The sequence below is a fragment of the Osmerus eperlanus genome, chromosome 6 (genome assembly GCF_963692335.1).
Source record: "Osmerus eperlanus chromosome 6, fOsmEpe2.1, whole genome shotgun sequence".
Lineage (NCBI taxonomy): Eukaryota > Metazoa > Chordata > Actinopteri > Osmeriformes > Osmeridae > Osmerus > Osmerus eperlanus.
The window spans coordinates 7,421,394-7,448,140 of NC_085023.1; the positions used below are offsets into that span (position 1 = coordinate 7,421,394).

General features: G+C 39.9%; 1 protein-coding gene across 4 annotated transcripts; it reads left to right on the forward strand.

The window, feature by feature from the left end:
• Positions 1-366: 366 nt before the first annotated feature.
• slc29a3 (solute carrier family 29 member 3) lies at positions 367-26,747 on the forward strand. 4 transcript variants are annotated; one of them, XM_062463289.1, is made up of 7 exons: positions 367-413; positions 16,266-16,384; positions 16,489-16,949; positions 17,223-17,305; positions 24,422-24,648; positions 24,813-24,975; positions 25,607-26,747. In XM_062463289.1, the coding sequence occupies exons 3-7, from the start codon at positions 16,629-16,631 to the stop codon at positions 26,250-26,252; spliced, it is 1,440 nt and encodes a 479-aa protein (XP_062319273.1). In that variant the 5' UTR covers positions 367-413; positions 16,266-16,384; positions 16,489-16,628; the 3' UTR covers positions 26,253-26,747. The 4 variants fall into 4 exon arrangements, with proteins under 4 accessions (XP_062319273.1, XP_062319272.1, XP_062319271.1 ...); XM_062463288.1 differs by lacking the exon at positions 367-413 and adding an exon at positions 423-613 and having other exon boundaries at positions 16,266-16,388; XM_062463287.1 differs by lacking the exon at positions 367-413 and adding an exon at positions 424-613 and having other exon boundaries at positions 16,241-16,384.

Genomic DNA, 26,747 nt, shown 5'->3' on the forward strand with positions numbered 1-26,747 from the left:
GGCCCCCTTGGAAGACAAAAGTTGCTTCCTCTAGTTATATTAACTCTGAGTTCTCCCCATAGACATAATCAATCTTTATTATGTATATGGTTCTCCCTATATTAGACATTGTCTGGTTTTGTAAATAAATTAAACCAGGTCGCACAATAACGTTTATTTGCACTCGCACAAATGCTCCCAAATATATTTTGAGGTAGCACAGATACAATTTCGGGAGCATTTGGGACCAAAATGGTCGCAATTTCGAGCCCTGTTTCAGGGAGAGTTCACGTGGCCGTGAACAATGCGTTTTGCAATTGTGGATCGATATGATGTATGTTCCACCCGTCGGGCTGCTTACGAATGCTAAGTAGTAATCTCGACGAGTATTCTGACATGTGCTGCTTAGGTCTAAGTAAGGAAGTCGGGTGAATGTGAGTAATGGGAGGGACTAGCGAGTGTTAAAACGAAGTGGTTTAAAGTTTTTCTGTTTACCATTTTCAGAGATCACTACAAGGAATGGAGGGATAACCTACTTGGATAGTCGTCCTTAGATCATAGTTGAAAAGCGTCGATTTTCAATTAGAAATCATCATGTGTGATGCATAATTTCTACAGAACATGCGTTGAACTGGTGAGTAGTCTAGATATTTCCTTCGCTTCACTTCCTTCAACACAATACGTACAATCCCACTAAATATAGGCTACACAACCGAAAACGTATATGTATTTATGGCCGTGACTAAAGTAAGACTTAATCTATATTGCTTTTACGTAATGAGCAATAGTAGGGCCTACACAAAATAAACACAGAGAACAGATTTAAAGTAGGCTAGGTTATTGAGCTTAGCTGCCTGATTTATTAGGAAAGAAAGACTATAGCATGTATCGCATACTAAATGCATTTGTGTTGTGTATCAACTTTAATAAATACATACATTTTTTACAATTATGGTTTAAGTTTGATTGTAAAGTGTTTCCTCCATCACTTGGCTACAGCACAGACGCTAGATCAGCTCTTTAAAACTCACTTTTTTAACTTGGTCAGGAGACCTGGGTTACTCATATTGTGTAACAATGACATTTATCGGTGAACCGTGAGGAGTAGCTTTTTCTGCGGAGTTGCTGTGGCTAGTCATAAGGTTATCCTGTGACACCATACACCGTATATTTGGCCACTTGCTTTACTGTTATGGTGTCACGTGGCCATTTCACAAATCAGTCATGGATCGCATAGGCTACATGTCCATTTGTGTATTGGAGTTTTTCTTCCAAAGGCAGGGTTTTGTGACACAGTTCAAATAATCAATTAAATAACGCAATAAATTCACCAAATTACAATCCTTTGTAATCAGGTCTCTTATCATCCTGAAATTACAGACCATTACAAAGCCTATTCGATCAATCAGGATTTTATTTCCATTGGATACAAACAAAGAAAGTGACTTGAGTGTATTCAACATTTTATTGTGAATGATAATGTGAGGCAAAAAAATATAGAAAACTATTTTCCGCTCAAATTAATGTAAATTATTTGGCTTGTGTACATAACGTGTGAGGATTCTCTTTTCACATCCCAAACTTAGTTCAAATAAAGCCTAGTCAATGCCCATGTTAGGTTTGTGCTAAGCCCTGAATGTTAACGTCTGTCTACGCCCCTGGTGCAGACTGGTTTATTATTCTTAACAATTTCACACAAAGCAGAAAGAAAAGCAACAATATGCCTGTACAACTGTAAGCATATATTCACAGTATTATGAATGAATTGTGGTTTATTTGGTAGCATTTCGTACTGTCATATTTTACGTATTGCATTACTGTATAAAGTTAGTGGTTAGTGGTGGAGGTGCGCTATTTGATAAATGTTCCCCCTACCTCGGGCTTCCAGTAGGGAGACCTGAGGCCAACATATCCCCCACCCCCCTCCCCATCTTGTACTTCTGAGTTGGAGACCTGCAGGCAGCCTGCCTAGCTCCCAAACTAGAATCAGGGCGCCCACTCTGACCAGGTGAAATGACCCACAGTCCCACACAGTGACATTATTGACGTGATGTGCCGATTTCTTTTTTTGGTGCGGGTGCCCTTTGCCACCCCCGGCAAGATGCCCATGTCGCCTATGCCTAAATACGCCACTGGCTCTGAGTTAGGAGTAACATATGCACAACAAAAGTGCAATGCACTGTAACGTATACTCATGCACAGCTGAGTGCTTCTAAGTAATATCCCCATGATCGAGACAATGTGTATCTACTTTCAACTTTCAAAACAACTCAAAGTCTATGGATATTTCCACTGTCACAAAGGCTTCAGAGGGCCTATGCTTTGAGTGGTCAATTAACATAGCTAGCAAGTGTACTGATTTATTAGCAGAGTAGATTCTCTGTGTAATTGAGGGAGTCAGGTGGCTGAGCGGTGAGGCAATCGGTCTAGTAATCAGAAGGTTGCCAGTTCGATTCCCGGTCATGCCAACTGACGTTGTGTCATTGGGCAAGGCACTTCACCCTACTTGCCTCGGGGAGAATGTCCCTGTACTTACTGTAAGTCGCTCTGGATAAGAGCGTCTGCTAAATGACTAAATGTAATTGAAATGCCAATGTTGGATTTTGGAGAATGAATCAGTCACATTGCCATGAGACACTGTAACTAAGAGCCCACTAATCTGAAAGGAATTTGCCATCCTTCTACCACAGATACAAACAAGGACATGTCACAAACTGTGGCTGTAACTTTAGTCTAGATGCCATTATTAACCCTTGTGCTGCCTTCGGGTCACATGACCCAAAGGTTCATAACGAACCATCGTTGTGTTTACCCAATTTTACCCAATACAAAAACAAATAAAAATAATTTTCTTTTAACCTTCGCAATGTGGGGGGTCTGAGACAGCCCAACGGTTAAAAGAAAATGCTTTACTTTGTTTTTGTATGCGGTAAAGATGTCGCAATACGACGGTGGGTCACAACGACTGATGGGTCAGAATGACCCGAAGATAACACAAGGGTTAAAGACACATCCACAGCACTTTCACAGTTCCCATGCCAAGAGGCCCACAGGCATGGGGATACAGTTAAGGTTGAGGGATGTATAGATTCCACTGAGTGTGAAACAAGGGAAACCATTGTTGAATTGTTTCTTTCTCTCAGAAATGGGTAATCTCGCCATGACATCCTCTTTTAGGCTGTGTAAGATGCACTTATCATGACCTTTAAGTATGTCATAGGTGATGTACCTTAGCCATTATAGGGCTCAAAAAATGTTTTTTTTTTAATTGGTAGCACTGGTGCTCCCAACTTAAAGAAGTTAGGAGAACCAGCAAATAGTTTGGAGCACCCACCAAAAAATGAGTCAGTCTTTTCAGCTCTTAAAATTTTGAATGTGAGTTAGCTTCCTGTCACGTGACAACGGAGCGCAGTGTCAAAGAGTGATTGACGGCTTATTTTAACCAATCTCAAATCTGCATTAAAGTTAAGAACGTGAAGATGAAGTTTAACCGTAAAGTTGGATAGAATGGTAGACCGGTCAGAGCGTTTTGTAGAGAAATTAAAACGGGTCGCATCATAACAATTATTTGCACTTGCACAAATACTCCCAAATATATTTTGAGGGAACACAGATACAACTAGAAAGGGTAAAATTTCTGGGGAAATTGTAGGGTGTGCTTGTTTGCGTCGGTTGCACAGGGGTCCGTTTTGTAATGACATTTTTACAACTGATATTTCTGTATATTTTATATAAAAATGCATACTTATTATTTATAAAGATCACATAGATTTAAAAGCATATTTTTTTGCTGCTCATTTACAACTCAAAATACGAGTGAAGTGTAGAATGAAATAGATGTCTTCTCATTTCCCCTGCAAGAGGCAGCCTCATCGTTGAATCAAAACGAATAAATTTGGCAGACCGGTGTAAAAATTGACCTAATCTCTATGACTTAAACGTCCTTTTAAGTTGTTCCCTTCTCGTGATATTTTCAGGCATTTAGCCTACTCGTATTGCATTCATTCATTAATAAAGAACCCCCTTTGAAGATTATTCTACGATGTTACCGGCAGTAGAAGATGGAATTGCGATTCAAACACTACCATCTGCTAACTGAAAATATGCCCCCAAAAACGTAAATAAGCTTGACATTTATTTAGTGGAAAATCGCTTTCATAAAAAGCTCACTGGTAGCGATTGTCAGTAACAACGCAAAGTGCGATATAGCCCTGTGTGGAGAAGCTGCCATGGTAAATTGTACTACTACAGTACAGTACTAGACTACTGCTGTGTTCGTCTTGGTAGCGATTGCGTTGGTTGAATTGGATTTAACGTTCCGTTGTACGGTTTAGGCTGAAATTAATTATTTTCATCAAATCAAATCAAATGTATTTGTATAGCCCTTTTTACACGCAAGCATGTCACAGAGGGCTTCACATATGCCCATAGAACTGCCCCTCAACCAACCTAAACCCTCAAGGAAGACAAGGAAAAACTCCCAAAAAACTCAACAGGAGAAAAAAAATGGAAGAAACCTTGGGAGGAGCCATTCAGAGAGGGATCCCCTCCTCCAGAGACGGTTGGTGGGAGAGAGGAGCAGAACACAGGCTAAACATAGTCATACAGTGTCGATGGGTTTTTAAAACACCAAAATCCATTATTCAACTTTATAGATGTAGGACAGGACCGGGAGACTCGCGACCAGGTCCAGCGTTGGCTGACCGACGACCAGGCAGGTGCTGACAACTCAAACCCCCCACACCACAAGGGATGTGTGTGGGGGGGGACAGAGAGAGGAGAGCAGGGATTAGAGAATGCCAGGAGCAGCTAACAGTTACAGTCATAATAGAATGAGATCCCCACCGGTCAAGTGTGGACTGGTGCAGCAATTTAACAGAGCAAAAAAGGGGAATTTGATGCAACCCCACACACCAAGACAGCGACAGCCCCCCTCATTTGGAACATGAAATCTGTTCCAGGGGAAGAGAACTCTAAAATAAGTTATACTTAAAGAATAAGGATGGAAACAACCCGTCCCCCGTTGCCTCCAACTAGTAACATACTTACCTTTTAATAGTCGTAGAATTGACTAAACAATAACGTTTTTAACCTAATTTTAAACGTCGAAACAGTATCAGACTCAGATGGATAGCTTGAATTGTGGTCACGATTTTGCAGCCACGTTCTTGAAAATGAAAATGCATTTCTGGAAATGCATTTTCATTTGCAAATTTTACATTTCAAATTGAATTTTGGTATCTATTTGCTGGGGCATGTTTTGAAAATTAAATCTCAAATGTCTATTTGTTTTTCATTTTAATTAAGTGAAAGATTGAGCACTCTTGAAGAAGAAAATTAAAATGCAAATAGGATGATTGATTACTAATTTCATTTGAGTCAAATAATGCAGCCACATTCTTAAAATGCAAATGCATTTCTGGAAATGCATTTGCATTTGAATTTTGGTAACGATTTGCTTCCATAGCATGCATCGTCATCGTCGTCCATCTGACTTTAGCCGAAGCAAAGCTATAGAGAGGATGCATTGGGAGATTTCCTATAGTAAGCTAGATACTGCTTCAAATTGAAAACGGAGAATATATTTGAGTAAAGACAAGTTACTTAACATCTGTGTTCAATATCGTCAATTAAAAGTAAAAACTTTCCAGTTACGAAGCGTTTGTTCGTAGGATTAACGCCAGCTGCAGCAAACACTACAGCCCCGGTTTGGCTGTTCGTGACGGTCAGCTATGACAGTCTTGAGCCTCGATTTTTGCAGATTTCTGTGAAACTTGCTAAAATAAAAACGATCTAGCTAGATTATGTACACTTTAAGCTCAATGTACATACCTTGTTTGGCCAATTTGGTCGATTGTGGAAAATAAATCGAACCGTTTTTAGTTATGGAGAGCCATCGCGCTAGCTCGACTATAGGAGAGAATAACAGAAATTTAGCTAGAATCCACACCTCAAACAAGTTAACCTAGACGCAAAACTATACGTCCAATCCAAAAAATAAGGATATTTTCCGAGACTCTGCAAAACCATAGATATCCTTTATATGTCTGTGCTGTCAGAAATACAACTCTTGGCAGTTTCGAAAACGTGTATCCAATCCTGCTTTCATGGTGCGTGTCTGTTTGGTTGCCACGGTGATGGCGCAGCTGTGATAGCTAACGAGCTAGGCAGAGAGAAAAACGAACATTTACCTAGCATCCACACCTCAAACAAGTTGACCTAGACGCAAAACTACACGTCCAATTAATAAAATGAGGATATTTTCCGAGACCCAAGACTCTGCCGAAACTAGAGATGTCCTTTATATGTCTGTGCGGTCAGAAATATGTCTCTACCGGCAGTTTCGAAATCGTCTTCCTTCTTGCTTACTCTGGCGGATTTTACCCACCTCTCCATTGAAGTTAGTGAGAGAATTTGAAAGGCTGCTCTTGCTTCAAGGCTCATAGCTGAAAATCTGTCAATGTGAGCTCTTTAGTAGTTACATTGGCTGAAAGAGGACACTTCTTCCTACATTTTAAGGTATAACTTGTTTCTGTAAGTTAAACTATATGAACGTTAGAGGAATTTGTTTGACAATTTAGTTGAATATCAGAAAAAGAGCAGCCAGCAGAGTGTGCCACTCTGCTGGCTGCTCATTCATAAAAAATCAAGAAGGAGCAAACATTTTAATGTATTTCAAACTGTCATAATTCAAAATTGGTTGAATATTTGAAAAAGCTGAATCATTTGGGAATAGCTGAATGTCTTGTGAACATTTTAAAGGTTCAATGGTGTCTCTAGCTGAAAGTATGCTGAAGTAGTTACGTTCGAAAGAGGAGGAAGGTATTTAATGATTTGAAAGGATTTACCATTACTTTTAATGGGAGAATAATTTGCACAAAAACCTTAATGTCTTAAAAAGTATAAAAGTGAGAAATACCAAAAGTCTGAACGTTTTGATACAAAAGTTGTAGGAATCGGTGAAAGTATGCAGAACTAGTTAAAGGCCAAAAAACGGCGGAAGAACTAAGAAGTTGATATAACTAGAAACGGCTGTTCCTGCGAAACAGCAGTGAGAATGCTGAAAACCTGAATGGGGATAGCTGACCATGCTAAAAAAGCTGAAAATAGTGAAAATTTAGTAGAAAGTTATAAGCTGAAGCTTCAAAGCAACCGAAAGGTATTTTTGAAAGGGGCTGGAGCAGCATTCCAACAATGATTTGAAAGGATTTACCATTACTTTTAAAGGGAGAATAATTTGCACAAAAACCTTAATATTTTAAAAAGTATAAAAGTGAGAAATGAGAAAATACCCGCAAGCTGAAATGAATTTCAAAAATGTGTGAGTCACACAAAAGAGGCAGTGTGGAAGCTGAACTGCATCATCTTAACAAAGCTAAGAGCTAAAATAGCCTACAATGTGGGAGAAGCTGAAAGCTGAACTGTTAAACAGAAGAAGTAGGCTAGCTAGTCGTAACAAGATTATTATCGTTTTAACAGCTGAAATTATAGTTGGGATAGTAATAGCAGTAGCAGATGTAGCCTACCATTGAGTGCGTTTACTCGGCTTTCTTAGTAGGATTCAATGTGTTGATGGAATGAAACATACAGCAGTAGGGCCGATACAGGAAGACACGGCGACACTTTGTTGCAGAAGGATGATGGTGCAAGTTTTGTCCGTGGAGCATACAGCGATTAATAAAAAAGAATCATGTAGACGCGTTTATTGAGTAATCGCATAACTAATCACACATGTAAACGGAGTAATCGTATTATTGGTATAAACCGACAATTGCTAGTAATCGTGTTTCTCATGGTCAAGTAAATGTACCAATCACCTGTGTGAGAGACTGAGTGGTGCGTGTCTGTCGTTACGGTGATGGTGCAGCTATGATTGCTAACGCGGTGAGGGCACAGAATAAGAGAAATGTAGCTAGAATCCACACCTCAAACAAGATAACCTAGACGCAAAACTGTACGTCCAATCCAAAATCTAATGATATTTTCAGAGACCCAAGACTCTGCCGAAACCAGAGATATTCTTTATATGTATGTGTAGTCAGAAATACGACTCTACCTGCAGTTTCAAAAACGTGTTCCTTCTGCTTTCCTGGTGCGTGTTTGTTTGGTTGCCACGGTGATGGCGCAGCTGTGATCGCTAACGAGCTGGGCAGAGAGAAAAACAAACATTTACCTAGCATCCACACCTCAAACAAGTTGACCTAGACGCAAAACTATACGTCCAATCCAAAAAGTAAGGATATTTTCCGAGACCCAAGACTCTGCCGAAACCAGAGATGTCCTTTATATTTCTGTGCGGTCAGAAATACGACTCTACCGGCAGTTTCAAAATCTTGTTCTTTTTGCTTTCTCTGACGATTTTGTCACCAGATTTGCATTGGTCTCTATGGGGCGAGAGTTGGACTTTGTCTCGCTTTCGTGGGGCTCTGAACAAATGTGTACGTCTGTTGGATTCAACAGACAACTGTCTACGACCAGCACAAAATTAGCTATCTATTGATCCAAAAACGAAGCATGAAGAGCGAAAATTGTGGCAATGCTGGCAAACTAGAAATATTTTTTCAACGACATCCGAAGCTGCCCTCCACTCTAAGCGTTTCAGTCTGCACTCTAGGGTTTCACGTACACACCCATGTAAATCTCAGAAATGGCTTGAAAAAGTCATGAAACATAATCAGTGATATTGAAAAAAGTTGAATAGATATCACAAAGCTGAATTATTTAAAAATAGTTTAGGGTTTTGTCAACATTTTAAAGTTTAAATGGTGGCTCTAGCTGAAAGATTGAGGAAGAAGAAGGATTTGGAAGTTGAAGAAGTTTAAAGACGTTTGAGAGGATATGAAAGAAAACTCCATTGGAAACCCATGTTAAAAATATTATGAATATTGATTTATATTAATTCAAGCATGAGGTACAAAGCTGAAAAGTCATAGCACCCATGGCCTGAAACTGCTGAATTTTTTGATAGCTGAACGGTTTTAATAGCTGAAGATTTGAAGGTGCTGAAAGGTGTCACGGAAGAAATAGAAGATAAATAATAAAAATACGTTGAATAAAGATTCAAAGAACAATACTTGGAATGCTGAAGCAGCATTCCAACAATAATAATAATAATAAAGAAAAACAGGAAAACAATAGTGAGAATGCTTAACAGCATTCTCACTTCTCATTATTTTTGAAAGGGGCTGGAGCAGCATTCCAACAATGATTTGAAAGGATTTACCATTACTTTTAAAGGGAGAATAATTTGCACAAAAACCTTAATATTTTAAAAAGTATAAAAGTGAGAAATGAGAAAATACCCGCAAGCTGAAATGAATTTCAAAAATGTGTGAGTCACACAAAAGAGGCAGTGTGGAAGCTGAACTGCATCATCTTAACAAAGCTAAGAGCTAAAATAGCCTACAATGTGGGAGAAGCTAAAAGCTGAACTGTTAAACAGAAGAAGAAGTAGCCTAGCTAGTCGTAACAAGAATATTATCGTTTTAACAGATTAAATTATAGTTGGGATAGTATTAGCAGTAGCAGATGTAGCCTATGCGTTTACTCGGCTTTCTTAGTAGGATTCAATGTGTTGATGGAATGAAACATACAGCAGTAGAGCCGGTACAGGAAGACACGGCGACACTTTGTTGCAGAAGGATGATGGTGCAAGTTTTGTCCGTGGAGCATACAACGATTAATAAAAAAGAATCATGTAGACGCGTTTATTGAGTAATGGCATAACTAATTACACATGTAAACGGAGTAATCATATTATTGGCATAAACCGACAATTGCTAGTAATCGGGTTTCTCATGGTCAAGTAAACGTACCAATCACCTGTGTGAGAGACTGAGTGGTGCGTGTCTGTCGTTACGGTGATGGTGCAGCTATGATTGCTAACGCGCTGAGGGCAGAGAATAAGAGAAATGTAGCTAGAATCCACACCTCAAACAAGTTGACCTAGACGCAAAACTACACGTCCAATCCAAAATATAAGGATATTTTCCGAGACCCAAGACTCTACCGAAACCAGAGATGTCCTTTATATGTCTGTGTGGTCAGAAATACGACTCTACCGGCAGTTTCAAAATCTTGTTTCTTTCGCTTTCTCTGACGAATTTTACCCACCTCTCCATTGAAGTTAGAGAGAATTTGAAAGGCTGCTCTCGCTTCAAGGCTCATAGCTGAAAATCTGTAAATGTGAGCTCTTTAGTAGTTACATTGGCTGAAAGAGGACAATTTTTCCTACATATTAAGGTATAACTTGTTTCTGTAAGTTAAACTATATGAACGTTAGAGGAATTTGTTTGACAATTTAGTTGAATATCAGAAAAAGAGCAGCCAGCAGTGCTGCTCATTCATAAAAATCAAGAAGGAGCAAACATTTTAATGTATTTCAAACTGTCATAATTAAAAATTGGCTGAATATTTGAAAAAGCTGAATCATTTGGGAATAGCTGAATGTCTTGTGAACATTTTAAAGGTTGAATGGTGTCTCTAGCTGAAAGTATGCTGAAGTAGTTACGTTTGAAAGAGGAGGAAGCTTTTTAATGATTTGAAAGGATTTACCATTACTTTTAATGGGAGAATAATTTGCACAAAAACCTTAATGTCTTAAAAAGTATAAAAGTGAGAAATACCAAAAGTCATAGCCAACATCTCCTGAAGGAGCTGAACGTTTTGATACAAAAATTGTAGGAATCGGTGAAAGTATGCAGAACTAGTTAAAGGCCAAAAAACGGCGGAAGAACTAAGAAGTTGATATAATAACTAGAAAGGCATTTCCTGCTGAAAATGCGTTGGAATGCTGAAAGATGAAATTATTTTTCTTAAATTGCAGAAAATACAGAAATGACAAAATACCCGCAAGCTGAAATGAATGTCAAAAATGTGTGAGTCACACAAAAGAGGCAGTGTGGAAACTGAACTGCATCATCTAACAACGCTAAGAGCTGAAATACAATGCGGGAGAAGCTGAAAGCTGAACTGTTAAACAGAAGAAGAAGTAGGCCTAGGCTAGCTAGTCATAAAAAGAATATTATAGTCTTAACAGCTGAAATTATAGTTGGGATAGTAATAGCAGTAGCAGATGTGTGCATTGAGTGCGTTTACTCGCCTTTCTTAGGATTCAATGTGCTGATTGAATGAAACATACAGCAGTAGGGCCGATACAGGAAGACACAGCGACACTTTGTTGCTGAAGGATGATGGTGCAAGTTTTGTCCGTGGAGCATACAACGATTAATAAAAAAGAATCATGTAGACGCGTTTATTGAGTAATGGCATAACTAATTACACATGTAAACGGAGTAATCGTATTATTGGCATAAACCGACAATTGCTAGTAATCGGGTTTCTCATGGTCAAGTAAACGTACCAATCACCTGTGTGAGAGACTGAGTGGTGCGTGTCTATCGTTACGGTGATGGTGCAGCTATGATTGCTAACGCGCTGAGGGCAGAGAATAAGAGAAATGTAGCTAGAATCCACACCTCAAACAAGTTGACCTAGACACAAAACTTCACGTCCAATCCAAAATATAAGGATAATTTCCGAGACCCAAGACTCTACCGAAACCAGAGATGTCCTTTATATGTCTGTGTGGTCAGAAATACGACTCTACCGGCAGTTTCAAAATCTTGTTTCTTTCGCTTTCTCTGACGAATTTTACCCACCTCTCCATTGAAGTTAGTGAGAGAATTTGAAAGGCTGCTCTCGCTTCAAGGCTCATAGCTGAAAATCTGTAAATGTGAGCTCTTTAGTAGTTACATTGGCTGAAAGAGGACAATTTTTCCTACATATTAAGGTATAACTTGTTTCTGTAAGTTAAACTATATGAACGTTAGAGGAATTTGTTTGACAATTTAGTTGAATATCAGAAAAAGAGCAGCCAGCAGTGCTGCTCATTCATAAAAATCAAGAAGGAGCAAACATTTTAATGTATTTCAAACTGTCATAATTAAAAATTGGCTGAATATTTGAAAAAGCTGAATCATTTGGGAATAGCTGAATGTCTTGTGAACATTTTAAAGGTTGAATGGTGTCTCTAGCTGAAAGTATGCTGAAGTAGTTACGTTTGAAAGAGGATGAAGCTTTTCCTGTTTACGCTCCTGTTTCGCCCGCGAGACAAAAATGCTGCCTCCCCCTCCCTCAGTTACGACGCACTAAATTCTAACAAATATATTTTTTAGACGCTACACATGTTATACATCGTTGGAAAGCTACGATTCTTGTGCTTCCATTGAAATAAACCAATTCAAGATCAAGTCGCAATAGCAAGCAAAGTCAACGTCTTTTTCCGGTGAACATTCCTTCAACAATGCCAAAGAAAAAAGTTGTACTCACCCTAAGTTGTTCAAATAGGTCCAGGTGTGCAAATCATGCCATCAAAACTTGATCTGCGTAAGTCCCAAGGGTTCAAAGTATCTAACCATGTAAAGTAATTCGTCCAAATACAATGTTTTACGTTCATGAATAGCCATTATCCTTTGTTTCATTATGCAAGTTAGCCGACGGAAGAAACAACTTGTTCACATAAAAGTGTTATTTTCTCCGGTTAGCAACGGAGTATTTACAAAATGAAGGTATCAAAATGTCCGTTGAACCCTCCCCTTTTGATTGACACCTTGTTCGACCCAATAGGAGCTTCCATTCCCCGTTGACAGCCCTCTAAAGCCAACTAGGTCTGTGCGTCCTGCCCCCCCCCGCCCCCCCCCCCCCCCCCCCCCCCCCCCCACACTCGTTCTAAACAAATTTCTCGAACTGGCTTCGACTGGCTCTGAAATTAGCTCGTTAGCCTTGTAGCTGACAGCTAGCTGAAAATGCCAATACCTCATTTGTATGCGTCTGTGGAGCCTTCAAAATAAAAGTCGATTGCGCAATATGGTTGACAGAATCAGTGTTCTTTGTGCGCCAATCCTTGTAATCAGATAAACCACTCCAATGTGTTCATGCTTCAGTTTTTGTGTTTCAGTATTACTAATTAGGGATTTAGCTATTATATATGATAGTTCTAAGTACCACCTTTCATTAGAGATAACAATTATGAAAAATAATACCTTTTTATTTGACCTTGACCTTGGTTACAAAGGGTCATTTTGGAGTCTCCAAAAGACCCTTTTAGAAAATTCCTGGATGTATTCTTATAAAAACATGTGTCAAATATGAATATATTGTGGTATTATGTTTGACTTTTGATTTGAATTGGGTAAGGCTTCAACCTGTGGTCCAATTTAGTCTTCCAGATAATACCTACCACCTCTAGGCCTCTTCAGGCCTCTGTTTTCAAAACAAAATCTAGGCGGAAATAGAAATTTTCACTTTCCTTGTGTTCAAGCTTCTATTACTCAACACTAGAAGGACTGACAGGGGTCCTGACAACAGGGGACATAACTTCAGAGTGTCAGCTTTCAAAAGAGATCATTTACATGCATGTACTCCAAATGGTTCAAGAACAGCTTCCAATTTACTTTGGGTATGCTGTTTAGGCGTTTTCAGGCAAATTTAACAGGAACATGAAAAGGTTAATGATTTGAAAGGATTTACCATTACTTTTAATGGGAGAATAATTTGCACAAAAACCTTAATGTCTTAAAAAGTATAAAAGTGAGAAATACCAAAAGTCATAGCCAACATCTCCTGAAGGAGCTGAACGTTTTGATACAAAAATTGTAGGAATCGGTGAAAGTGTGCAGAACTAGTTAAAGGCCAAAAAACGGCGGAAGAACTAAGAAGTTGATATAATAACTAGAAAGGCATTTCCTGCTGAAAATGCGTTGGAATGCTGAAAGATGAAATAATTTTTATTAAATTGCAGAAAATACAGAAATGACAAAATACCCGCAAGCTGAAATGAATGTCAAAATTGTGTGAGTCACACAAAAGAGGCAGTGTGGAAACTGAACTGCATCATCTAACAACGCTAAGAGCTGAAATACAATGCGGGAGAAGCTGAAAGCTGAACTGTTAAACAGAAGAAGAAGTAGGCCTAGGCTAGCTAGTCATAAAAAGAATATTATAGTCTTAACAGCTGAAATTATAGTTGGGATAGTAATAGCAGTAGCAGATGTGTGCATTGAGTGCGTTTACTCGGCTTTCTTAGGATTCAATGTGCTGATTGAATGAAACATACAGCAGTAGGGCCGATACAGGAAGACACAGCGACACTTTGTTGCTGAAGGATGATGGTGCAAGTTTTGTCCGTGGAGCATACAACGATTAATAAAAAGAATCATGTAGACGCGCTTGAGTAATCGCATAACTAATTACACATGTAAACGGAGTAATCGTATGGCATAAACCGACAATTGCTAGTAATCGGGTTTCTCATGGTCAAATAAACGCACTCAGTGGCGTAGTAGAATAAAACAGTTCCATTAGCAATAGTAGTAAAGGAGATATTAGCAGCACCTGCAGAGTCACCTCTTGTAAATTGTATTAGGTTGAAATACTATCAAACTCTGTCTTGTGACTCCACTAATCACCTGTGTGAGAGACTGAGTGGTGCGTGTCTGTCGTTGCCACGGTGATGGTGCAGCTATGATTGCTAACGCGCTGAGCGGAGAGAATAACAGAAATGTAGCTAGAATCCACACCTCAAACAAGTTAACCTAGACGCAAAACTATACGTCCAATCCAAAAAATATGGATATTTTCCGAGACCCAAGACTCTGCCGAAACCAGAGATGTCCTTTATATTTCTGTGCAGTCAGAAATACGACTCTACCGGCAGTTTCAAAATCTTGTTCTTTTTGCTTTCTCTGACGATTTTGTCACCAGATTTGCATTGGTCTCTATGGGGCGAGAGTTGGACTTGGTCTCGCTTTCGTGGGGCTCTGAACAAATGTGTACGTCTGTTGGATTCAACAGACAACTGTCTACGACCAGCACAAAATTAGCTATCTATTGATCCAAAAATGAAGCATGAAGAGCGAAAATTGTGGCAATGCTGGCAAACTAGAAATATTTTTTCAACGACATCCGAAGCTCCACTCCACTCTAAGCGTTTCAGTCTGCACTCTAGGGTTTCACGTACACACCCATGTAAATCTCAGAAACGGCTTGAAAAAGTCATGAAACATAATCAGTGATATTGAAAAAAGTTGAAAGTTGAAGCTGAATTATTTAAAAAATTTAGGGTCTTGTCAACATTTTAAAGTTTAAATGGTGGCTCTAGCTGAAAGATTGAGGAAGAAGGATTTGGAAGTTGAAGAAGTTTTAAGAAGTTTGAAAAAAGGATTTGAAAAAAAACTCCATTGGAAAACCATGTTAAAAATATTATGAATATTGATTTATATTAATTCAAACATAAGAGGTAGAAAGCTGAAAAGTCATAGCAGTCATAGCCTGAAACTGCTGAATGTTTTGATAGCTGAACGGTTTTAATAGCTGAAGATTTGAAGGCGCTGAAAGGTGTCAAGGATTGTGAGAATGCTGTTAAGCATTCTCACAATAATAAATATATATGTGAGAGAACAAAGGTTGTGCTCTTGCCGAAGGCAAGTAGCCTGGCTCTGCCCTCCTACGTACTTCCGCATTTTATTTTTGCTTCTGTACATAGGTCTGGCCATGAGGTACGTAAGTCAGATTTTTCAGGTTGATTTTCTACCGGCGAATCAGCGAACAGAGGGAGTGGCTGAGAACGATGACGTTGATGTTGTGTGCTAGTTTGTGTTGTAGTTCCGTAATGGCGGCGGAGAAAGATGCGAGCAAAGCCATTCGGTCCGTTGTGGCAACGCTGCCAAATATCCAACAGCTAAAGCCGGAGCAAGAACAAGTTTTGCTGAGTTTTGTTGGTGACCATGATGTTGTGGCCCTCCTCCCCACGGGGTTCGGGAACAGTTTGATTTTCCAGCTACGGCAGCTAGCTCTGTTACAGTAGTGGTGAAGGAATTGGCTAAGGCGAACGCTAGCGATTGGTTATGGCAGATCAGAGTGGCTCTGGGCAGATCCAATAGTTTTAAACTTCAACAGAGTACCCGCCTACAAGGAAGTCAACGCTTGTCAATGGAGCGAGGCCAGACTCTCTGTACAAATGCTATGTACGAGAGTCTGGTTAGGACCAGGCTAGAAGGCAAGCACACCCAATTACAATTTCAGGAGCATTTGCAACAAAAATGGTCGCAATTTCAAGCCCTGCTTTATCACAGAGTGGTTAGAGAGGTAACAAGTCATGTGAGCATAAGGCAAAAATGTGTTTCATATGATAAGCAGTGTTCTTCCATATTCCATATATTTATTTTTCTTCATCTTTCTTCCTCTCTCTTTGTGGTGTCAGAATTACTTTTATTTCTTCTTTCTAGGTAGGGACAGTGTTTTAGCCAGTTGGACCCATTGCAGCTTTCCGGTCTATGCACTATGACTTGCAGTAAGGGGTAGTGGCTTAGTGTTGATATTCCTGACAAGTACACCACAGTTATAGGTAGGTGCGTATGTGTGCTTTGTCTTTTATTTGAGTATATTTTGGGCCTTATAGCCCTTGTTGTTACAATGTTTTAACCAACATTTGTTTTTGTTTTTTTGCAGTTACCCTCAGCTCATTCCCTTAAGATCCTGCCCCCCTCACACATACACACACACACACACACACTCTGTCTCCCCCTCTTTCTCCTCCTCCTTTTGGTCCCTCTGTATGTGCTGTCTTCTCACTGTCTGTGTGCATTGTAATGGATGGTGTGGAGGACAGTGTCAATTCTGCCTACGTGCCTGTTGCTCTCCACTCTCACATGTCTGAGGACGAGGAGGCTGAGTGCCAAGGCCCCGATGAAGATAGGGCTCCACTGTTGCCCAAACACCCCACAGGGCCTCTGGCTGTTCGTCATAGCCCAGAAGACTCGTACTGCATGGTATATGCCATATTCTTCCTCATGGGAATTGGCTCCTTACTGCCGTGGAACTTCTTTATCACAGCTAAACAGTACTGGCTGTTTAAGTTGAGCAATGGCTCTGACCCTGCTGGACACATAGAGCCTCGCTCTGACCTCAGCGTAAGTTTGAACGTATAGTCTGTAACTCTCTTACACAACTTTCTCTGTTGCATGTGCATGTTCAGTCCATGTTCATGTCTTTTCACATCTCACTCAGGTCCAGTTGAATGTGATTATATTATAGGGTGTATATTGAGGAGCAAGTGAGGACATTATTCTAGGTTCACTGTTATTGCCAATGGAGCTGAGGCTGCTTCAAATAAAGTTGATTGGTATGATAAAGATGGGTAGTTGCCCATATATGTTTTTACCAACCTTTTTTCTTCCTTTCAGGACTATTTTGAGAGTTATCTAGCCATCGCCTCTACTGTGCCATCTGTGCTATGTCTTATACTCAACTATCTGCTGATTAACAGGTCTGTTGTCTCTTGTTTTTGTTACTGTTTATATACAATATAATAAACATAATCAAGCTGTGGCATTAAACCATTATGCAGTATACACTATCATGTGATTATTTGTATTTCTCAAATCAAGAAATGACTGCATAATGTATGTAATGCGCTTGTCAAGTTCCCTTTTTAACATGTAGTTCTCTAACAGCTTAAATAAATATAATGAACAAACATTTGTAGCAAAGAAGAAGAGGAATTTAAAAAACTAAATGAAAATGGTGAGAGCGACTAGATTCAACCAGTCTCACTGTAAACATATGCCTCCATGCTAAATTGCACATTCCCATTTGCATAAACTAAGTTAAAGACTAGTCTTGTCCTAACCCTAAGGCCCAGTTTTCCAGGCATGGATTAAGCCTTGTCCTAGCCTAAAACGTTTTCAATGGAGATCTTCATAGAATCTTTAGACTAGTTTTAATCCATGTTGGGGAAACTGGGCCTTAAATTGTCAGGTTAGACTTGTCTAATTAAGCCTGTCTGTTGCATATATAGTAAGACTGACTTAATTTGGGGTAGAAAAGTTAGCCACCTCTCCCCTTGGCTAAGCCTGTGGTAAGAGCTTTGTTACTATTCCAATGTTCTGGTGGTAGGTCATTATCTTAGCATAATTTATTAGAAAAATAATTTAATTGGTTCATTTAAGTGCACAACATTTTTACTGGGTCTGCTTTTCCACAAAAATGACATTTTATTAAACGAGTGAGTAGATGACCATACAGTGCATCCAGAAAGTATTCACAGCGTTTCCCTTTTTCCACATGATACAGCCGTATTCCAGAAATTGATTAAATTCATTTTCCCCCTCAATTCTACACACAATACCCCATAATGATAACGTTTTTTAAATATTTGCAAATCTATTACAAACTAAAGAGGGTACAATTTCTGGAAGTGTGAGGTGTGCTTGCGTCCATAGCAGATGGGTCTGTTTTATTACTTACATTGTACAACTAATATTTCAGTATATTTAAAATAATTATGCATAGGCTTAGTTATTAGCCTATTTGTAAAGATTGCATAGATTAAAAAAAGCATACATTTGTTGCTGCTCATTTACACTTGAAAATACTAAGATTGAAGTGTAGAATGAAACCGGTTTTTCTTCTAATTTCCCTTAGTGCAAGAGGTAATGGTGATAGGCTTTCTGGCAGCCTCACAGTTGCATCAAAACGAAGAAATTGGGCAATCCTGTGTAAAAATGGTCGTAACCAACTATATTATGACTTAAACTTCCCCCCCAAGTTTTTTCCATCTAGTGATATTTTTTAATATATTTTATCTACTCATATTGCATTTCATTAATAAAGAACCCCATTTGAAACAAGATGATTATAACAACGTTCACTGGCAGTATCTTTGCTGGAATTGCGATTCTAGTACCTCCTGCAAAATGAAAATATGCCCCCAAAAATATAGCCTAAGCTTGAAATGTGTTTCTGGAAAACTGTCTAATATAAAAAGTTTACTGGAAGCAATCATTGTCAGTAACAACAACAGGAAAATGTGACCATTTGGTCGCAGTCTACAGCCCTGCCTGGAGAAGCCAGCTGTGCTCCGTTTTGTTCTTAGTTTCAAACTTCATCCCCGGTTAGTTGTACAGATGAGCTAGCTAACTGCTAGACACTACTGCTGTGTGGGAATCGCTGGAGCTAACCAGTCGAAGGGCGTACAATAATACAGGGTGTAGAAATCTCAGCCTGGAAACATAGCTAGCCACATGTTATCACCCTGGCCTTTGCTTGTTGTTTTTCTGCAGCTGTCTTTCCGTTTTAGGTAGCTAGCCTAGCGAATTTAGGCAGAATCCCAATACTCTGTCTTACCCCTTAGTTTTGCGCGTTCACGTGAGAGTAAGTGGTGTCCCAATACTCTTTTTGATCGAGGGGTAGGGCTAAGACGAAGGGGGTATACACCCCTTAAAACCAAGTGTTTTCGGGAGCTTACTTGAAACCTAGGGGTATGTGAATCCTGCTCAACCTACAACAATGGCGGACAGATCATCCAGAGAGTCCCATAAATGCAATATTTTCGGCTTAAATAATTGATTAAAAAATTATGACAGTTTTGTTTTGTGCTCTACACAGTCCTGTATGTATATGTATTTGCAACCATGTTCTTAATTGAAACGTTTTAAAAAATTGCTATTTTGCTACGCTAACATTACATTGCTGATTTGCACAATAGTCCCGCATTTCTCTGATTAGCCTTGAATGGACTCCATGCATGTCTACAGTTTTAACTAAACTCCTAAATTTCGTTTGATATCAGTGCATAACACTACTTGCTTTGGAGACATCGATATACAGTACTGTGCAGAAGTCTTAGGCACAATAAAAATAAAAAAGGTTAAGGAAAAATGCTTTAAGAAATAATGAAATAAAAAAATGTAACAAAAAGTTTAGCACAATTGCACTTTTATACTGCTGCACAAATAAAATAATTATATTACATATATTTCTTTGATTAAACGTTGCATTCAAATCTGATACACAAACGAAAAAATGCAGCAACATTACATTTAGATTTACTATAATTCTAATTTATTTTTACTACAAATAGGTACGGTACAAAACTTTCTGCATCACTATTAGTATCCTCATCTGCCTCCTCACCGATGAGACACCAGAGATGTCGCCTACTAATTAATAAACTGCTTTGCGCAATTCCTGTGCTGTTCTTAATTACGAATTAAATAATAATAGCTGCCCTCGTGTACACACCGCCCTCATCGAAACATATAATTCAAGAAAAGCTGTAGCATTTAATTTAGAGCCTCTAAGAAACAGTATAAGACATTATTTGTGTAAAAATCTTGGGTGCCCAAGACTTATGCACAGTACTGTACGTAACCAGAACCAAGTGGTGTCTCATTTCATAGGGCTAGGGGTAAACTAAGGGCTAGGGGTAAGGGGTAGGGGTAAGAAAGAGTATTGGGATTTGGCCTTAATGTTCTACAATAGGTAATCACCCGTGGATTAGTGATGTTAGTGACGTTAGTGATTGTGGGTAGCTAGTTAGCCACAGTTAGCTTCACTTTTCTCCACAAAAACTTAAATTAAACCTAAACGGAACGTAAAATCCAATACAAGCAACGCAATCGTGACCAATATGGACATTTTAACACCGACATTGTCTATGTAGTGGAAAAACTGAACGTCGAGTTAGGGTGGGAAAAGAAATGATTATAATAAATATAGCTGCAAGCAGCGATGAGGGTTCCTCCGCAAAATGGCAAAATATTACAAAAATGTCCATTGTAGAAGGTCAAGAGTTGGACAACGAGAGCAAAACTACTTCATGTTTGGCCAACAACAATAGGCTGAATGGGGATTTGAACTCATGAGCATAAGGTTACAAGTCAGTCTCTCTATCGTCTCTGCTACACACCAACTGTTGAGATTGTTGACTATTTTTTATGAATAGAAAGGGCAGTATTAGCTTTGGTCAGCTTTGGGACGAAGGTTAAGAAACGGTTGACATTTCAAGGTAAAATTGCATGAAATTGCGCATGGTACATCAGAATGATGTCACCTTGAAGCCAATAAGGTTTGAAAAACCATCAGTCAAAATGATATTTGATGTATTGACACAAAGATATTGAGGCAATGTGGACATTTACATAAATACACCCCTTTCAGACATTTTGTATTGCATTTCTCATTCCATTTCACCCTAATATAAAGACACATCTGCCCGGCCCGCACACTATCCCCATCCATGCTGTTTCCCTCTCCCAGCGCAGGTCACGCCAAAGGAGAAATGCTGCAGCAGCTGCATGAGGTTTAGATGTAGTCCAAAAATTGCCTCCAACAATCAAACATATTAACCACAACTCTGTTTTCAAACTTTCTCAAAGATCACTTGAAAACCATAGCTATTGACTCTCTTTTTGAGTAGATCTCTTTCCAGAACCTCAGTCAATCCACAATAACCTCGTAGGCAATGCGTCTTTCTGCCTTGAAGCTGCGTGCGCATCATCATCAAGACCCCATCTATATGTAAAGATAACATCCAAGCTAACAATTTCGCCAAATCTGACTGCAGCTTTGTATACCATATGTACTGTGTTATGGTTGTTTGAGTTAAACAACTTGCTAAATGAATTAAATGTCAAATCCAACTATAAATGTATAAAAGAGTTCCAATAAAATCTAAATTATTTTTACATTTACATTTATGCATTTAGCAGACGCTTTTATCCAAAGCGACTTCCAAAAGAGAGTTTTACAAAAGTGCTTAGGTCAATGATCATAACGAGATAGCCCCAAACGTACACGCCGGCAACAACTCACAGCCTAGCAGGGCAGGGGCAAAGTGAGCTTGAGCGAAGTTAGACGGTGTTTGCACAAGTTACAACCACTATGATGTAAAGGGAATTGTGTACTGAATGTAGAGAACAGAAATTGAAACTTAAGTATCGATCTTATCACGCCAGTATCAATCAATAGGCTACTGATACCAACATTGGTATCGATACTATCGGTCTTGAGATCGATTCGCCCACCCCTATGCTGTACCATCTCGCCGAGGATCGTGAACACATTTTCATTGATGTCTGTGTCACACCCAATAAACAACGAAAAAATGACATGACATGACACTCAAAATTGAGCTCAGTTGCATCCTGTTTCCACTGATTCTCCAAAAACATAAGAATTCTAAAGGCTGCAAGGCAACCGTCAAAGATCTAGAAATCCCAGTTTCAACAGTTCGGAATGTTATCAAGAAATTTCACAGTCATAAAAGTGTTAAGACAATTCAGGACAAGAAGAAACACAATGAGAGAAGTCTACGAAGATTGGTGCGGATTGTGGAAAAAACACCATGCACATCTACAGAGCTTCAGACTGACCTGGAGCAATCTGGAGTGGTGTTTCAGCTCAAACCATACAACGCACACTAAACAAAGTAGGGCTCCATGGGCAAAGACCAAGGAGGAAAGACAAATGTTTGCAAAAACTTTCATAGAAGAGCCATAGTCTTTCTGGGATAATGTTCTATGGACTGAAGAAACCAAAATGGAGCTCTTTGGGAATGCAGTGCAGCAGTTTGTTTATAGGAGACGAAATGAAGCCCATAAGGAAAATAACACCCTACCTACAGTAACACACGGTGGAGGTTCCATCATGCTGTGGGTATTGAATGCATCAAAGGAATAATGAAATAAGGGGATTACCAAGGCATCTTAGAGCGAAATGTCTTACCCAGTGTCAGACAACTAGGTTTGAGTCGAAGGTCTTGGGGCTTCCAGCAGGACAACGACCCAAAGCACACATCCAACAGCACAAAAGAATGGTTGAAAAGGAAAAGATGGACTGTTTTAAACTGGCCAGCAATGAGTCCTGACCTAAATCCCATTGAAAACCTTTGGAGAGAGCTGAAATCTGCCATTTCAAAGAGGAATGCAGCAAACTTAAGAGCTTGAACACATAGCAATGGAAGAGTGGCAGAAACTACCAGCAGTCAGGTGCAAGAAGCTTCTTGATGGCTACAAAAAACGTTTGAAGGCTGTTATTGTTGGCAACGGTTCTGCAATCAAATATTAGTCAGGGGTGCCATTAATTGTGTCTGGGGTATATTTTATGTTTGTATTTTTTATTTCACTATAATGCAGGCATTTTTGTGTGTTCACTAACTTTGGACATCTAATTAAAATATTGATGATACAAAATTGGTTAATTTGCATTTTATTTCTAAAGGTATTGTAGCGTCATGAGAAGAGCCGACTAGGGCAGGCAAGAGTGAGGCAGTGCTACAGGGCGGGAAGGACAACGCCAACACAGGTTCCACAGGAAGATGGCACTTTATTTTCCAGGAGCAGACTACAAAAAATGAAACTCAGGCAGATTCCTTCTCCAAACTTCCACAGTCCAACAAAAATCCACAAAAGTTAGACAAAAACGACTTTCCCCTTCAACGCCGTCCTTCACTCACCAAAGAGGGCTTACTATTCAACCTGCTGCTCTCTAGTCCAATCTAACCAGCCATGTGCCCACTGTCTCTCTGGTTTCCCTCCCCTGCTCTTTCCCCTCCCCCCCTATTCTAGTCCTAACTTAATTAGGTGGCTTACACATCTACACCTGTCCAATTGGTGAGGGATTCTGGGAGATAGTGTGGGCCACTGCCACCATTTTGGGGTGTTGCCACCTCTCTTGTCTAGGAATGTAACATCCCTCCACTACCTGTCCCCTTGTGATGTCACAATATTCTGTACTTAAAATTTTGCCATGACTGTACTTCATAATCTATCTACACAACATTGATAAATGTTTTTTTTAGTATATTACAATAAATTGGATACCAGGATTGACTGATTTATCATAACATGAGAGGAAGTTACATTTAAACATCAAATTAAATCACACAAAGTAAGAAGCATACATTATCACACATCCATTCCGATCATACCTGAAGTGTTCATGAAGAGTGTAGTCCTTGAGAAATGTTTTGTACATCCATAAAGTTCAGTATTGGATAGATCCCTTTGTTTGATCCAGAGTTTCTCTGAAGTAAGGAGAAGCTAAGAAGGGTGTGCCGTTTGGCTGGCCCTTCTCCCTCCCATGGGGAGAAGGAGACGCCAGGTCTAGTATAAGCACTTTGAAGCTCATCCAAAAAGATAGTGACATTGTATGAGGCGTCATAATGCAAAGTCGGGGGTTCTTGTGCTAATGTGGTTTGCAGTACCGTGTCTTACTGAGGTGCTCAGATTATCATCATGTTGAAGGTTTGACTCGCATAGATCACATACTCGTATAAATAATATTTTATATTGTAGTAGTTTGCAAGAATTTCTGCTTATGACCAAGCAAAATGTGTATATTCATATTTATGATACACTTTGTATAATTTGCGCTACATTTGCAATTCACTTCCTTTAAATTCCACAGCTTAACTTCCCATGGAAAGTTTCTGTAAATGTTCCGCCCCTTTGCAATCCTAGTCACAAAATGGGCAACCTCATGCTGGGTTTCCACCACTCAGCAAAAAAGGCATTACTCCAGGCAAAGGGGTGAATTTTAATTATTTTATTGATTTTAACTTAACATTTTTCACTTGCTGTCTACCATTTGTCTCTTCAAGGCTGTCCCCCGATGTACGAATCCTGTCCTCCTTGTTTGTAATCTTGGTGGTGTTCATTGTGACCACTGTGATGGTAAAGGTGGATGTGTCAGCCTGCATCAGCCAGTTCTTCACTGGGACTCTGGCCAGTGTGGCCCTGGTCAGTGGAGCCTCTAACCTCTTCTCTGGCAGTATGTTTGGAATCAGTGCACATTTTCCTATGAGGATATCGCAGGCTCTTATATCAGGTAGGCCTAATGCCCTGACAACTAATCTATTTACCATATGATATGCCATCTATTTAAACATAGATGGCATATCAAAACCATTTAGAGTTGACTCAATCTATCAATCTCAAGTGTAATTTGCTTCCAATGCCATAGCTTTTATTGTGATCCTCTTCTTCTGCCAGGCCAGGCAATGGGGGGCACCATAAGTGCTGTAGCATCCGTGTTGGACCTGGCTGTTGCCAAGGACGTGACAGACAGTGCCTTTTTTTACTTCCTGACTGCTGATATGTTCATCCTGCTCTGCATCATCATGTACCTGATTCTGCCTAAGCTGGCTTATTCACGGTCAGTATTAACAAGCCAGCAGGCATGCACGCGTACACACACACATACAAACACACAACATGACTCATGCTGTTGTGCTGCTGGGGTTTATTGCTTATGCTCAGCTTCACAGAGAGTGCTGGAAGAGAAAAGAGGAAGCAGGAATATAATGGCTGCGAGTCGTGTCCTGTTTAGGTCTACAAAACCACAGTTGGGTGAAACCTGGCACATCCCCGAAACTGCGGCACCTGCGTCTGGCTTGATCGAGGCTATGTGTTTTGGGGTTTTTCTACACCTTTTTTTTTGCGAATATGCAGCATTATGGAAAGACATTTATATAACACATTCCCTTGGCCTTGTTTTGACCTCAATCGGTATCATAACATCAGTATCACCCAAAATGCTTAAGCACACAATTTAGTTCCCAGGACAGCTAGTGTATTACATGACATCATCATACAGCAAACTCATGTATAACTGTGTGCAGTGAACTCCTTATTGTAATTAATTGGAGACACAGAGGATCTGATCATGGATACATGCTGCAGACTTTATGCAGTCAGTCCTACCCTTAAAATGTTAATCTGTCCATGTACTTTTGGTGCCCTAAAATATGGGTAGTAAGTAAAAAGGGTATTTTTATTCTCTTTAGGTACTACATGTTGGCAGGTTCATGTACCAGTCCAGGAGCTCTCTCAGAGGGATCTCTGCCCCAGGAAGACGCTGATGGGTTGAGGGCATCTGCAGGCACAGTGCCTCCTCTACGGCCCATCCTGAGGAAAACTTGGGTACTGGGTCTGTGTGTCTTTTATGTGTTCTATGTCTCCATCATGGTCTTCCCTGCTGTCTCCTCGGGCATTCAGTCAGTGCACAAGGATACAGGAAGTCCCTGGACTAACACTTACTTTGTGCCACTCACTAGTTTCTTCCTCTACAATGTGGCAGACTTCTGTGGGCGGCAGGCCACCTTCTGGCTACAGGTGCCTGGTCCGACCAGCAGGTGGCTTCCTACCCTAGTGGTGTTGCGTACCATCCTGATCCCCCTCCTTATGTTCTGTAACTACCAGCCCAGGGACCACCTTCACACAGTACTGTTTACCCATGACCTCTTCCCTGTGATCTTCACCTGCCTACTGGGTATTTCTAATGGCTACCTTGGCACCCTGCCTATGATCTATGGGCCCAAGGTGGTGCCACAGGAGCTGGCAGAGGCCACTGGGGTGGTCATGTCCTTCTTTCTAACTCTAGGATTGGCATTGGGCTCAGCCTTTTCAGTGATCATTGTCCACTGCATTTGAACTTGTGATGGAGGACTTCTTTATGAAAAGCAATACTACTGTACAGGAAATGTATTGTAACACCAATAACACAAAACCTTGTTATTGGTTATGACTAACTTGGCTCTGAGGGCATAAAGGCATTGAAATGATGAACTCTAAATTCATACTCTAAAGGACCCACTTCGGGCTATTATGTGCAATTTGCCAGGGCCGTACCAATTTTCCTGGAATAAGTGCTCCCTCTTCTGGTTAGTTCTTGGTGCACGGTGAACCAGCCAAGCGCGTATCATGAGTATGTGAGATGTATCTTCAGAGAACCCATGGAAGGGACTACGGCTCATTTCACGCCATAATGCAGTTGTATGCATGGGTGTATTTTAATGTGGTTATGAATATCCAAAATGGATACCTGTTGGTCATTTCAACAGATGTGTTAGGTCTGGTCTGCTGGTGTAATGAATGTCCTGATTTTATTATGGAATTTCACTCAGTTTAATAAAACTATTCCATCAA

Bases quoted from the DNA above. Each gene is read 5' to 3' on its own strand.
- slc29a3 (XM_062463289.1), top strand. From the start codon at position 16,629: ATGGATGGTGTGGAGGACAGTGTCAATTCTGCCTACGTGCCTGTTGCT. The intron at 17,306-24,421 runs GTCTGTTGTCTC...TGTCTCTTCAAG, and splicing joins AACTATCTGCTGATTAACAG to GCTGTCCCCCGATGTACGAA. The intron at 24,976-25,606 runs GTCAGTATTAAC...TATTCTCTTTAG, and splicing joins CCTAAGCTGGCTTATTCACG to GTACTACATGTTGGCAGGTT.